This window comes from Scardinius erythrophthalmus (assembly GCF_964197995.2).
Source record: "Scardinius erythrophthalmus genome assembly, chromosome: 13".
NCBI classification, from domain to species: Eukaryota; Metazoa; Chordata; class Actinopteri; order Cypriniformes; family Leuciscidae; genus Scardinius; species Scardinius erythrophthalmus.
This window is the reverse complement of record NC_138233.1, coordinates 17,670,994-17,686,182: the sequence shown is the minus strand read 5'-3', so window position 1 is coordinate 17,686,182 and position 15,189 is coordinate 17,670,994. Positions and strand designations below refer to the sequence as shown.

The 15,189-nt window shown below is 38.3% G+C and overlaps 1 protein-coding gene across 1 annotated transcript; it reads right to left on the bottom strand.

Moving 5' to 3' along the window:
• Window positions 1–1,801: 1,801 nt before the first annotated feature.
• Window positions 1,802–8,792, bottom strand: lrit3a (info leucine-rich repeat, immunoglobulin-like and transmembrane domains 3a; the record flags this gene model as incomplete). Its single annotated transcript, XM_081382516.1, has 4 exons — window positions 1,802–2,844; window positions 4,166–4,471; window positions 7,339–7,805; window positions 8,677–8,792. 4 exons carry the CDS (start codon window positions 8,790–8,792, stop codon window positions 1,802–1,804), a joined length of 1,932 nt encoding a protein of 643 aa, XP_081238642.1.
• Between the last annotated feature and the right edge of the window lie 6,397 nt (window positions 8,793–15,189).

Sequence of the window (15,189 nt, the reverse complement as noted above, 5' to 3'; positions counted from 1 at the left end):
GAGTTCACCTCCTGGCCTTTCTCAGTCCAAGCATGTGATTTAGTAAGAGTGGACACACCTTTTGTGCTGCTCATGAGTAATGGGATGCTCCCTCACACACACACACACACACACACACACAAACCATGAGTCGTTGTGTCTGCATGTAGTCTGTCAGGACCCCAGAGTGAAGAATCACAAGGGGTTGCAATGGGGGCGGGGCTTGTAAATGCCGCTACACGCAATCTTATTATACGAATAACTGTCATATTGTCATATGAATTAGATGCACTGCTCTGGGAAAAATGCGTCAGGTGGGCAGGGACAACAGATGCTCTGTTGTTCTACTTAAGCAGGACAGGAAATGCAGCACAATGTCCTCTCTGATACACACTCACAGACGTCAAGCCGGGCAGAATTCACGAACTAATTGAACTTATATTTAAACTTGATAGATAGACTAGTACTGAAAAAAGGTAATCACTGTTTTCTATATTAAAATGTAATATATTCCTGTGATGGCAAAGCTGAATTTTCAGCATCATTACTCCAGTCTTCAGTGTCACGTGATCCTTCAGCAATCATGCTGATATGCTGCTCAAGGAACATGTCTTATTATCATCATTGTTGAAAACTGCTTATCCGTGATACCTTTTCAGGATATTTTGATGAATAGAATTTTAAATACTTTTTTTGTATCAATGTAAATAAATTTAATGTAATTGTTGATTAATTTAATGCATCCTTGTGGGAAAAAAAGGAATTATTATTAATATTATTTTAACTGGAATTAAATTTTTTTAATGGTACTGCACATGACATGAGCGACACATACTAAATTGTGCATATAATCATTCTAACGAAAGAAATTACAAACAAATGGATAAATAAATTATTTACACAGAATTTCGTCAATATGAGAATAGACCTCCAATTCAAAATAAAATCACACATAAAGGCAGCACTATGAGGGGGCCAATTAATAACTGATGTTATACTGTATGTATACATGCACTAGATGATCTTTGATCATTTTTCTGTTTGTATCATTGTATCGTCATGCTGGTTTTTCAGCTTCTTGCCTTACAAATTTACAGTATTCAACGTGACCATCTTGGAAACGAGACACAGCGTCACATTAAAAACAGTTCATAGCAGGTCTCAAGACTATGCAGTGTTCAGGTCTCATGCTGTGCTGTATCCTTTGTGAATGGCCCCTGACACTAATTTCATGCTAATGGAACAAAGTGGATATTTCAATGACATGCATGGCATACAACACACAAAAACATTTGCTGTGCACACAAAAAGTGCACATAAATATCCTATTAAAAAACCTGTAGAGAGGAAGAAACATAGAAAGAAACAAAAAATTAAGAGAGGACATAAACATTAAATGCACCTGTTGCATTTAGAGGAATGCATACTATAGCCTAATCATTTAAACACACATTGGCTCGACATTATATATGATCCTTGTAACAAAGCTAAAAAAATAAAATAAAAAAAACATATTTTAGGCAGTAGAAATGTTTAATAACATTTATCATGAATCTATATAACACTATTTCATCATATGTTGGCATATACAATAATACATATTGATTTACATTTATGAACACTGCATTTCATAAAAAGAAATACATAATTGTGTGTGATTGGGTGAAGAATATGGCTTTTAAAAATGGGAAATGAGACAGAAAACGCAACGTGGAGTCAAAATAACTCTTGTAAGGCATAGAGTTTGACAGCATATCAGCTTATCTTTTAAAACCGAGCTTGTGTGTGGAAAGGATAACACACAAAGCCGATATGCCACTCATTAGCACAGGTACTCGGATCTAGAGCTGTCACTCTTGTACGTCATCTGAGAGTCAATGCTTGAACGTGAGCACAGGAGCATCCTCTCTGAATCCTGAGTCTGCCTTCGTGCCCACAAATCATTCGTCTGCCCGTTCAGAGTCCTTTGTTTCATGGTGAGCGTCTCGAACTTTACGTACGTCTCTTTTGAAAGGTCTTCATCTGGTCCACTGTTCCTGCTACTGTTTCCTTTACAGTACAGACACAAGATCTTGTAGAGCAACACCACAATGAGAGGCACCGCAACTGCGCATGCGATCCCGCTGGCGATCATCAGGACTTTGTTCTGCCCATCGTCATCACCGTTATCCAGAGTACTGAAATCCACACATTGCTCTTTCCCAGACACCGAACCCTTAGTAACCAAACACACCGTGTAGAGCAGGTTAGGCATCAGATACTCCAAGAGCAGCTTCCCTTGACCAACTTCTGTATCGACCGACTCCTTATTCTCTTTCGCGTCATATGGAAAGTAGACCACTGTTAGGGGCGCATCGCTTGGCAAACCTTCAGCGGTCCATAATAAGACCGCCGTGTCACTTGTCTCCTCCACTACCTCAATGTCTTTGATGCCAGCTTTCTTTTTGAACTTGTCACTCATCATTAAACCTTTGTCGCCTTTGCTTTGCTGGACCTTAGCTGGTTTGTCTCCAGCAGGTGGGGACCTCTGAACTCCTTCGCCTGGTCCCAGACTCTTCCTGGTTGACAGCGGTGGCATTGTGGTCATGGCAGCTCTGGTTGTAGGTGTGGGGATTAAGGAAGTATACAACGGCATCCTAGTCGATGCAAAAGAGGTCACTGGTTGACTATCGGGCTGCTTGGTTATGGTTATCGGCGGGGACTGCGTTGTGGCCTGCATCCCATCCACAGACAGGGTGATGGATGCCTCGGCCTTCCCTGCGACATTCTTTGCCTTGCAGAGGTAATCGCCTGCATCCTTAAACACGATACTGTGCAAACTGAGGATGGACCAATGAACCCCCTCACCTGGAGATTGCTGCACAACTACAAAAGACATGAAATAGTGAGTAGCAACCTAAACAATAGGTTCATAAGAAAAAGGTGAAATGATGCTTTATATTTTGCTATAACTAAGTAGGTTTACATTTGGGATGAACCGATATTAATATTCTGCCTAAGTTATGTCAAATACAGAGATGTAGATCTGATGAAATACATACACTACCGTTGCGTCGGTAAGATTTTTTAGTGCTTTTGAAATAAATATCTTATGCTCATCAAGGCTGCATTTATTTGCATTATGAGGGATGAACCGATATTATAATTCTGCCGATATCTATAATTCTGGGGCGGCAGTGGCTCAGTGCTTCATGTAGATTGTCTACAAACCGAAAGGTTGGTGGTTCAATCCCCGGTTCCACCTGACCAAGTGTCGAGGTGTTCATGAGCAAGACACCTAACCCCAGCTGCTCCCGACGAGCTGGATGGTGCCTTGCATGGCTGACACCGCCGTCGGTGTGTGAATGAATGGGTGAATGTGAGGCTATGTGAAGCACTTTGGTGACCATAGGCCTGTGAAAGCGCTATATAAATGCAGTCCATTTACCATTTCTGCCAGAAATTGTTTTTATAAATATTGATGCAGAATGAACTGATGTATATATTAAAATGTAAATAAATATTTATATAATATTTATATTACATATAATATCCAATATTTATAATAGGGATGCACCGATATATGCAATTGTGGCCGATATGCCAGTAATTATTTTGATGTTGGCCAGTCATTAAAATTGGCTGATATTAAAATTCTATATTATTTTGGCAAATCTGTAAAAAAAAAAAAAAAAACACTAAAGACTCAAATCAATCATTTTAAATGATATATAGGCAGCACAAAATGATAATGTACAGTATGAAAACTACGTTCGTTTTGAGATTTGCTAAAGATTACATTTAACAGTGTTATTAAATGATTAGTTAGATAAACTTTAAGTGGGCGTTAGATGATGGCAAAGGCAATCAAAAAAGAGAAAATGAGCATGAACAATTTAATATGCAATATCAATAAAACAATTTAAACAAAATCTCTAATATCATGCAGCCCTAGTTTACATGCTCTTTAAAAGTTACATTTCAGACAAACACAATAATTTGTCTTTTTAAAAATTCATGTAAACACATAAGTCCGATTGTAATTTTACTAGTCTGACTTTGTCCAGCATGTGTACATCTTAGTTGGTCTACAATTGGCACACACTCAAAGACAGACGTGAACGTGTATTTAATAATCCCTCAAATATTTCAGTTACGTTTGATGTCATTTTTACTTGGACAGACAGAGACCTGCGAGACCTCATACCTGTGTTGTTGAATGCAGATCCATCAGCTCTAGTCCAGAGAAGGGTGGGGGTAGGGAAACCAGTGGCGTCACACCGCAGAATCACATTGCTGCCTAGTGATGACGTGATCTTAGTGGCTGAAATCATAACTGATGGCTTGAGGCACTGATCCAGTTCAGCCCGCTGGAACAGAACACCAGCTAAGTTCTCTGGTCCACTGCATGTTAGAAACTGATCCATCAACGCCACAGGTATGCTGCTCATCTTAGACAACTCAATGAGCTTGGAAATTCGACAGTCACAGTACCAGGGATTGTCCTGAAGACCTGCAAATATTGAAAAATCTGCTTAGAATATGCAATATGTTAAATACAGGAATGTAAATCTCCTTTCAGTTTAGGGGACAGGAAAAGCAATGTATTAAATCTGATCTATCCGTCAGTCCGTCCATCCATCCAACTTTCTATCTATTGTCATGTTTGATTCCCAAGTGAATGCATGAACTGATAAAAAGTATACCTTCGATGCAACGTCAGTCATTTTAGAGAAAATCATAATGCATAAATGTAAATGCAATGGTGAAGGGCAACTTTAATTATTGAAGATCTCAACATACTGAAATAAAGACCACAGGTTTACTTATTCAACTACTAACACAGCAGTTTACTGCCATCAAATAAGAAAGGTGTAAATCTTGCTGCTTGCACGCATACATCAGGTGTTGGACATTAAAACCACAGTCCACCCATAATTCTGTCTATGGCAGGATGAAGATCAGTTGACTGTAAACAAGGAATTAGACGGTCCACTGATGCAACTCAACAGCTGGATGGTGGCAACTGCTAATATCCTGATGATAGAGGGTAATGCCGGTCACATTTTGCATTTGTGCTTATCTCTACACTTGAATGGCACCTAGTGAAAGTAAAGAATATGCAGTTGCAGTTTCACATGAGCACAAATGCTGTGTATTGTCGTGCCTAATGAAAAAAACACAGTCACTCAGATATTCAGATACACTGACATGACTGAACTGTGATTTTGCTTTTAAACAGTTCAGTTCAATAAAAAAATATATATATTAAGTAACTTACAATTTAAACACAATGCTGCCAATTATATCACCAAATACAATTATATCTCCAAGCAAAACACTATAGCGGCATCCTTGAACAAACAAGTTGATTGGATGATTCAATGACTCACTCATTAATGAGGGATTCTGAATTCGGAACAGCATATTACAGTTTCTATTACAGTTTCAGTCATATAAAGATATTGCAGAAATACTAAGAGTTGTAGGCTATGCTGGTGTGCTGTTCCGAATTCATTGGTTTTAATATTGCAAGAATTGATTTATTAACTCACTTATTAGGATAGTCACTCCCTGAATGTTGCAGCGTTTTTGAACGAATTGGTTGAATAAATGATTGATGGCTCGGTTGAATAAACACTCTCATAAAGTCTCTGGTCGCCCCATTTTGGCATAACCGGTTTCCTAATGTACTGTTAAGTATTTTTCTAATGTAATGTAAACTACAGAAACATCCTCTCCTTCAAGATGGCTGAAAATTTTAGACTGATCTGTGTAGATCGGCCAACCGTGATCAGTTTTGTTGGAGCCTACTGTAAATCGCTAAATGCAAACTTTGAAAAAACTTTCACCATCATATCATATCATATATCATAGCATATCATGCCTAAATCACTAAATGAAAATGTTGAAAAAACTTTCACCATCATAATATCATCAAGTAGGCTACCAACTACAACTGCTAAAGTATTCTATACTTTAACCAAGTGCCATACAAGAGTACTCTCACTTTTTCTTTCATCCAGTAGGTCGAGCACACATGAATCTATCAAATTATTAACTTTCTCTTCGGAAATCTGTTCTTTAAATGTCACTAAGCAAACACATGAATCATCCTCTTCTCAGATGAGCTCTTCAAAGAAACTTAAATCTCAGATCCTCAGACACAGTTGGAAGCGCCATTAGAAGATTAGCTTGTACTTAACTTTGGAGAGCCCAATGAGACATAGGCTAGATTTAGATATTTAAAGATCACACTTGGAATTACAAAGACATGGTAAAGAGAGGGATATTGTTGATTCTTGCTTTCAATTTTACATACTGTATACAGTATCCACCCTTATTCTTTGCATTTTAGCATTTTAGGAAGAGCCCACCCTTGTTAAAAAAGAAGTACACATCAGCATACTTTTGTATGTAATTATTAAAGAAATAATATAAAAATACGATTAAATGAAAACTTAATTTTCGGACACTTCATTGCATGTATTTTACAATTCAATTAAAATGTATTATTGCCTGAATGTATATTAAATCCAGTTAGTTGACTACAGTAAAGTTGAAATTTAGTACATTTCAAATATATTAACTTTAAATGTAATTTTATAAATCAAATACACTTTTTAAACATAGAAACTTTTTATTTAATTAATATTATTAATTAAATAAAAAGGCCACTTAAGTGTAAAGTTTTCAGGACTTTCTTCACGATGTTTCTTGTTTCTATGTTTAAAAAGTTTAAAAATATTATCTATTCTAAGTTTAGAAGCTATTCTATTCTGTCTATACTTTTAAGATATGAAGTACACTACAAGTGTACATTCAATACAATTAAGCACACTTCTATTTCACAAGGGAAAGCTCATACCAGTTATTTGACAAGGGATAGTTCACCCAAAAAATTGAATTGAAAAAAATTCTGTCATCATTTATACTCACCCTTAAGTTTTTCCAAATCTGTATTAATTTCCTTGTTCTGCTGAACACAAAGGAAGATATTTTGAAGAAAGTTTGTAACCAGGCCGCTTTGGGGCACCACTGACTTCCATAGTAGGAAAAAAAAAAATACTATAAGTCAATGGTGACCCAGAATTGTTCAGTTTCCCACATACTTCAAAATATCTTCTTTTGGGTTCAACAGAACAAATACATTTATACAGGTTTGGAACAACCTGAGGGTGAGTAAATGATGACAGAATTTGAACTATCCCTTTAACAACAGTTTCTTTTGCTGGCTTAGTTTATGTCAACAAAGTAAGCTAAGGTAATTTAGAATGAAAAAAAAAAAAAACATTTTAAAAACTTGTCAATGCAATTTGAATAGTGCCCGTTCAACATCATTTCGCATATTTAAGGCGTGTCATCATCATTTTCACCCACCTAGAACAATCTTTTGTGAGGCATTGGCACTAGGCAGGATGCCTGAAAATGGAGGCCAGATGTCCACCAAGTCAGAGGGGAGGGTAGTTAGCTTGTTACTAGAAATATCTAGGTAGGTGATGTTAACCAGGTAAGGTGCAGCCTCCACAGGAACATTAGTCAAGCGGTTGTTGTGCAAGTCCAAGGTCCTCAGACTGGGCATCTCTTTCAGAGACTCCCAGGGAAAGATAGCGATCATGTTCCCATCCAGTCGTAGCTCATGAAGAACTTTCAGATTGTAGAAACTGCCAGGATCCACAGAGGTGATTGAATTGTACGTTATCCACAGGTAGCGTAACTCTGACAGGTAGTAGAAGGCCTCAGTGGGCACTCGACGCACAGCTGTCTTCTCCACCCGCAGCTTCACCGTGTCCAAGGGGACGTTGACTGGAATATCTGACATGTCAGGGTCATTGCATAAAACAGACCTGTGGCAGATTTTCAGAGCAGAGATTAATCACTTCAACCAATATGAGCCGATATGTGGTGATGTTCATTCATTTTGAGTTTTATTAGTATATATGAGGAATATAGCCTCACACAAAGTAAAATTCAAGGAATTATTTTACATGTATAATTCATGTTCACACTGGTATACCTTTTACAAAACATTTTGATGATTCAAAATGGTTTCCTGTATCGTGAGTGTTTACAATCTCAGGCTAAGCTCTTAAGATAAACACAGGATAATACCCCACGTGATAGTTAAAAATCTATTTTTGGTTTTTATTTATTTATGACTCGTAAGGATGTTTAAAATCCAATATATTTATTTAAATATATATATGTGAATAATTATAATAATATAAGTCTATACATTTACATATTAGACTGTAATGTAATGACAAATTAAAAAATGCTTTAAAAGACTAAAAATCCAAAACGTAAAACTTAAAAATATTATTACAAAACTGTACGAATAAAATTTCCCTTCAGTGCCAATCTGTCAAAACAAGATTTATTGCCAATAATGTTTATATTAATGTTTAAGGAGGTTTTAAAAGTAGGCTACTTCATAAAAAGTTAGGCCTACTATTATTAAAACGTAGCCTATAGGGCCTATTGATATTTCTTAAATGCTATTAATTTTCAGTTTATTCCAGTTCAACCTATTTCTTATAGGCTACTGTATGTCTACTTATTCAAGAATTTATGCAATGGACCTAAATTATGGCTTTTGCGAGGTTAAGCTATAGGCTATATCGTAGCCAAAAAGTTAAAATTGTATTCAACTTTATTATAGCCTGTATGTACTCTACTTTTAAAACTTGTATTACCGTATTATACAGGTGCCCTTACCTGCTGCCAGTGCCATCGCTGCGTCCGTGGTACACGCAGGTGCACTGCGACGGACAGAAGGGTTGTGCCACACTCCAGCAGCCCAGGAGAACCTGGGCCACCAGCAGACGATACATCCTTCAGTCACGGACACACACACACACACTCACACACATCAGATCCCAATCGATCATCAGTGAACAAAAATCCCTTTAGCAGGCCTCGGGGAGAATGAATAAAAGCAAGAAAAGTTCATTGCCGCATGCATCCTGTTTAGCATGCTAACAGGTGAGCAGGAAGCTGAGAAGAACTGGAGGATTGGGAGGTGCGCGCGCCGAGATTAGAAAGAGGATTTCTCAAGGCTGAGTAGGTCACTAAAGTTGAACAGTGTGAGATGGGAAGTGTGTGTGTGCGTGTGTGTGTGTGTGTGTGTGTGTGTGTGTGTGTGTGTGAGAGAGAGAGAGAGAGAGAGAGAGAGAGAGAGAGAGAGAGAGAGAGAGAGAGAGAGAGAGAGAGAGAGAGAGAGAGAGAGAGAGAGAGAGAGAGAGAGAGAGACTGTGTGTTCGAGAAGAAGGATAAGCCCACACGCTATAATCGGCTAACGGTAAGGTTCTCTCAGCATCGTCACGTGACCGCTCGCTCCCAGACACTTTTCCATCCTGCACCTCCTGTCTGACTCTGATTTTGGCTTCCGTCACCTCCCTCGCCTCACGCTGTTAAATGTTGCGTGCATTGTGGGTAGATGACACCTGTGTGTAAGCTGACGTCCAGGTCATGATTTACTAAGAGTAGGCCAGGTGGCAGGCCAAACTGTTCTGTCTGAGTTGAGAGATGACAGGGATGCCAACTTTTGAATTCAGCTTGAAGTGAGAATTGGGGGATATAGCCTAAAGTCCATGGAAAAAAACTCTCAACTAATGTTGTAAACTACTGACCTACAATCAGGCCCGGCGCCACGAGGGGGCAAAAGGGGGCATTGCCCCCTCAGATCTGATTTGTGCCCCCTCAGTTTCATTTTTGTATTCATGGTTACAAATGAAATGTTTAACCTTTTGAGCTGTACAGTCCCATATATGGGATTTTTTTTTATTTCTGTGCCCCTGAGAGTACGGTCCATGACCATACCTATTTTTTACAGTCTATGGGTCCCACATATGGGATTTAGAATGTTCAGTGACGTGACATATCTGCCAGATTCAAACTGTGCTTTCGCGCGTTGGTTGGCGCCGCTGAGCCAGAGACGGACGCGCTCAGCGCTGTTAGACCAGGTTGAAATCACAAAAATGTGCCTAAATAAAAATCCTCAGGCATTTTTGAGTAAAAGTTGGCAAATAGACTATTCTAGGGGTATTTTTTATGCTGAATCCATTTTTGCTGTTTGCCAAGCTGTATCTCTTACATGAAACTCAGTAGAGTGCAAACTTTAAGATGACCGCCTCATACGCCAAAATGAGCAAATTTCTCAGCACTGGCTGAAATATAAACTGTTTTTATTGTGCTGTAGCATTTATTGAGTAAAGGAAACAAACAGAATAGTCAGAACAAGTTAGTCATTCTGTCTTACAATATTTCTGGTAAACACTGACTATTGTGTATTTGAGTATGTCCATGTAAGAACATCAACATCATGCTGGTGGCAGCAAAAGGCCTATATCTTAAACCATCATCCTATTACATTATGTTAAGAGTGTTTATTACTTTTCAACATTTACATATCCAAGTAAACAAGTTCAAGGACTTAAATTTAACCAAACTAAATTCTCTTTTGGTTTATTTATGAAAAAGATATTCTCAGAAAGATTGGTTATAAATATTAAGAATTGAGACAAATTAACAAATTACCAAAACATATCACGGTAATGTGTCACACCACTAACATTAGCTTTGAACAGATAAAGGAAATCAACACAATAAACTTGGCCTAAAATTACCTTATAAAGTTGGACATAACATTAGCTGAATAATAACTAAAACATGAACTGCATGGCATATAAAATGTAATGTTATTTAAACAATGGTACAACAAGATTCTCCAATATGATCACAACAACATAGAGCAGTGCTCTTATTCAGTTTAGCAATTGCTACATTCTGCATCACTTGTCTTGCACTTGCATGCAGCAGAGCAACGCAGACGAGACTTTTTACATTTACATCGTGCACTCATACATCTTAAGGCGCAGTTGCAGCTGATCAATTCCAAACAGTAGTCTGACTAACCAAGTTTACGTTAGGTAACCAAGTACGTTCTCTTAGGAGAGGTTCTCTTGTATTGCCTAAGTTGCTTACACTACGGGAACCCCTTGTCAACGCCGTGCGCGCCGAGCATCCACTGCATGAGTCCCAGGGAAGCCCGGGGAACACAAAACATGTGGGAAACAGGCGGCCAGCAACGCGGGCCAGCACATGTACATAAGCACTTCATAGGGAAATACAGAGCGGCTCTGCCAGTCTATGTATAGAGAATATCGCCCTTAGTACAGCTCAACCAGAAGAGCTAATAGTCACGTGAGAGTAGCCTGCACATGAACAAACTGGGCAGAACATACACATCACTTAGACTGATAAAAGTCTAGCCTGCAAGGCGGGAACTTCCAGGTTATAAAACTTAACAAATGTAGAGGGGGAGGCCCAGCCTGCCGCCATACAAATGTCATGAATAGAAATCCCGCTGGACCAAGCCCACGATGAGGCCATGCCTCTAGTGGAGTGGGCTCTAATGCCCATAGGGTACTGCAGGTGTTTGGACGCATAAGCTGCTGCGATAGCGTCCACTATCCTTCTGGACAGGCTATGTTTCGAGGCGGCGAGACCCTTGGTGCGCCCACCAAACAAAACAAAGAACTGCTCAGAACGCCTAAAGACGGCGGAGCGTGTGATGTAAACTCTCAGCACCCTGACGGGGCATAAGAGGTTATCACTGTCCTCGCTATCGGATGCTGGCAGAGCCGACAGGGAGATGATCTGCGCTCTGAAGGTAGTGCCAGTCGGTTTGGGGACATAGCCATGTCTCAGTTTGAGGATGACTTTAGAGTCATTTGGTCCAAACTCGAGACACGCGGGGCTAACGGATAGCGTGTGTAGATCCCCCACGCGTTTGAATGATGACAGAGCTATCAGAAAAACGGTTTTGAGCGAAAGGTATTTTAGGTCCACGGATTCTAACGGTTCAAAAGGAAATGCTTTCAGGGCCTCTAGGACCAAAGAAAGATCCCAAATAGGAACCGAAGGGGGTCGCGGGGGGTTCATCTTCCTGGCTCCTCTAAGGAAGCGGATGATGAGCTAGTTCCTTCCTATCGCGCGGCCGTGCGTCGACTCTGCAAACGCTGCCATAGCCGCAACGCAAACTTTGAGTGTGGAAGGAGACCTGCCCTTGTCCAACTGCTCTAGAAGGAAGGAGAGCACCCACGAAACCCCACACGTGCGTGGGTCCAGGCTCTTTGTAGCGCACCATTTGGTGCACTGACCATTTAGACGCGTAGAGTCTTCTCGTAGAAGGAGCTCTAGACTGCGTGATCGTGTTCACGACCCCTTCTGGCAAAGCAACGGTTATTTGTTGATTATCCACGCATGCAGAGACCAGCGCTCTGGATGGGGATACCACGAACGCATAGCACAAGCGGTGCCAGACCACGTGCTGTTCTGTGTTCTGGACATGAAGCACTCTGTCAATTGCTTCTCTGTGATGAGGATCGTGAAGCTTGCCTCTACTTTGTGCAGCTGCTTTTAGAGTCAAAAGGCCCTGTTCTGTCACATTGTATAGCTGCAAGATAATGCAATGAAACATATAATGCAAGTATCCAATGACATTGACCGGTCAGGCTTCAAACTACACACAGCTTCCATAATTGGTGATCTTATAATCTGACCAACTTCATGGGTACAATTCCACAACTGGAAATATTTTGTGTTGGTTCATGTCGCTCTTTGGATATAAAAATTAATTCTGATGAAAAATACGATGTGTGGAAATAAATGCAGAAAGTAGAAAGTAGAAAGTAGAATAAAAAACCTCTTGGATAACTCTGAACTCAATTCACACACTTTGATCCAAAGACAATAGTATGCATGTGACTCCAAACAAATGACTCTCGCATTTTAGATATTCTGTTTGTCCATTTGAAATAAGGAGAAAACGGATATTTTCATGACTACAATGAGAAATAATGCAATTATCATTCACATACAAGTATCTTAATTCCCACCTAAATAAACTTTCTCGTTAATTGATGTTGTGCATGATGTAAAGTTTATAAATATAGAATTTCCTGACATTTTAGAGGTTATCTTTAAGTTTGCGCTCTACTGAGTTTCACATAAGAGATACAGCTTGGCAAACAGCAAAAATGGATTCAGCAGAAAAAATACCTTTAGAAAAGTCTGTTTGCCAACTTTTACTAAAAAATGCCCAAGGGTGTCACATTATCTGAAAATCGACCTAGTCTATGTCATATATCACAGTAGCCTAATGCAGTGTTTTCAACCTCATAATGTTTATTTTAGGTTTCAGACATTTAAATACACATAAGCACTAGTAAAACAATACATTTGGAGTTTGTAAAATACACACTGATGTCTGTGGAAGCAGCAATAATAATCTATTCAAATATAATTTGCCGACGTGTGTTATTCACATCAGACAAACACAGTGGAAGTAACTATAAAGTAGTTTACTCTATTCTTCTATTCCACTTTCTTGCATGTATTTCGGGAGAAATTGATGACTCACAGGATTCTCTGAACTGCGGCGCAAAGAAACAGCCATCTCACGTTATAGATCAAGAAGATCAAGATTATTTATAAAGGGTTTTAAATGACCAAACACACTCACATACACATTTTTGAGAATCGGAATATCAGATAGTTGATGACATGGTAAGCAAGTTTGTGAATATTTTGAATAAAAAAGGGAAAAGGAAATAAAACCGATACGTCTGCGGTGTGTCACGTGACAAATATGACGCGTCGCCATGGAAACATTACATTTCATGACATTTTTTTACAGTGTAGTAAAGAGGAAGATTGCACTCCCACTTCGCTTGAACTGAGGCAGGCCATATATGACCCGCCACATTAAGAGCGCTTTTGTAATAAAACTTACACATTTTTTTAAGTGAGACTGTTTTATATCAAAATAATAGCTATCAATATATCACACACTATATCAAATAGCCTGCTCTGTCTTATGTGTCAGTACATTGCTCCGATCTGTGCTCTGATTGTGTGGCGTGAGAGAGTGAGAACAGAGTCAATTGTGTGACAGCCCTGATAAGGACTTCAGAAAATATTGAAAAGTGAATCTGGCCTATACTGACTAATGTGTGTCTTCTTTTTAGTTTTAGTAAAACTTTATTTTTCAATTTTAGTAGGTTTGGGTTGAGGTTTGTAAATATGATTACATGTATGTTTTTATGTTAAATAAACATACAGATTTGCTGTAAAAATAAATAAATAAATAATAAAAATAATATATACTGTATATATATTAAACATAATGTGTGACAAAGAAGCACCTCCTGTAGAAGGATAATTAAAAGGCCTTTATCAAGTTTGTAAGATGTGTCCTTTTGTAGCCTGCCTCCATGTGGTTTCAATGAAAATAGCAGACCTGTAGAAACATTACCATTCAAAAGTTTGCAATATAGTTTTAAGTTTTGGAAAAAAATATTATAATAATACTTTTATTCTGCAAGGATGCATTAAATTGGTCAAAAGTGACAGTGAAGACTTTTACATCGTTACAAAAGATTTCTATTTCAAATAAATGCCTTTTTTTATTTACTTTTCAACATTGAATATTCCACAATATTTCTGTTTTACTGTATTTTTGGCCAAATAAATGTATCCTTGGTAAGCATAAGATACTTTTTTCAAAAACATGTAAAAACGGACCCCAATTTTTTTGAACCTGTGAGTTCTAAATATTAAATGTAAAATAAATGTAAATAACATGTAAGTGTATAAATGTAAATTGTGTCATTTACTCACTCTCAAGTTGTTCCAAACCTGTATGAATTTCTTTCTTCTGCTGAACACAAAGGAAGATATTTTGAAGAATATGGGCAACCAAACAGTTGATGGACCCCTTCCAATGGGGCCCATCAACTAACATTAAAGTATCTTTTGTGTTCAGCAACCTGAGGGTGAGTAAATGACAGAATTAAAAAATTTGGGGCGAATTATCCCTTTTTTCCTGTTATTTTTGTTGTAAATTTACGAAAACGCATCTAAAACTTTAAAGACATTTGTCACATTGAGTAAGTTGTCATATCACTTGCAGTATAGTATTGTGAAACATAGGCTATACCACATGCAAATACTTTAAAAAGGTGCAATTGTTCTCTCAAAGTGCTTTATTTATTTTTCATTTGATCTTTACAAATTACTTTCATTTGTGTAACCCATTTTAGTTAGATTATTTTGCTAAGTGAAACCAATTAATTTCAATTTGACCACAAAGTAAACTGATGAAATATTTAGAGTGTATGTGAATTCCAACATGATACACAGATTGTCAAGAACACCAACAACCGT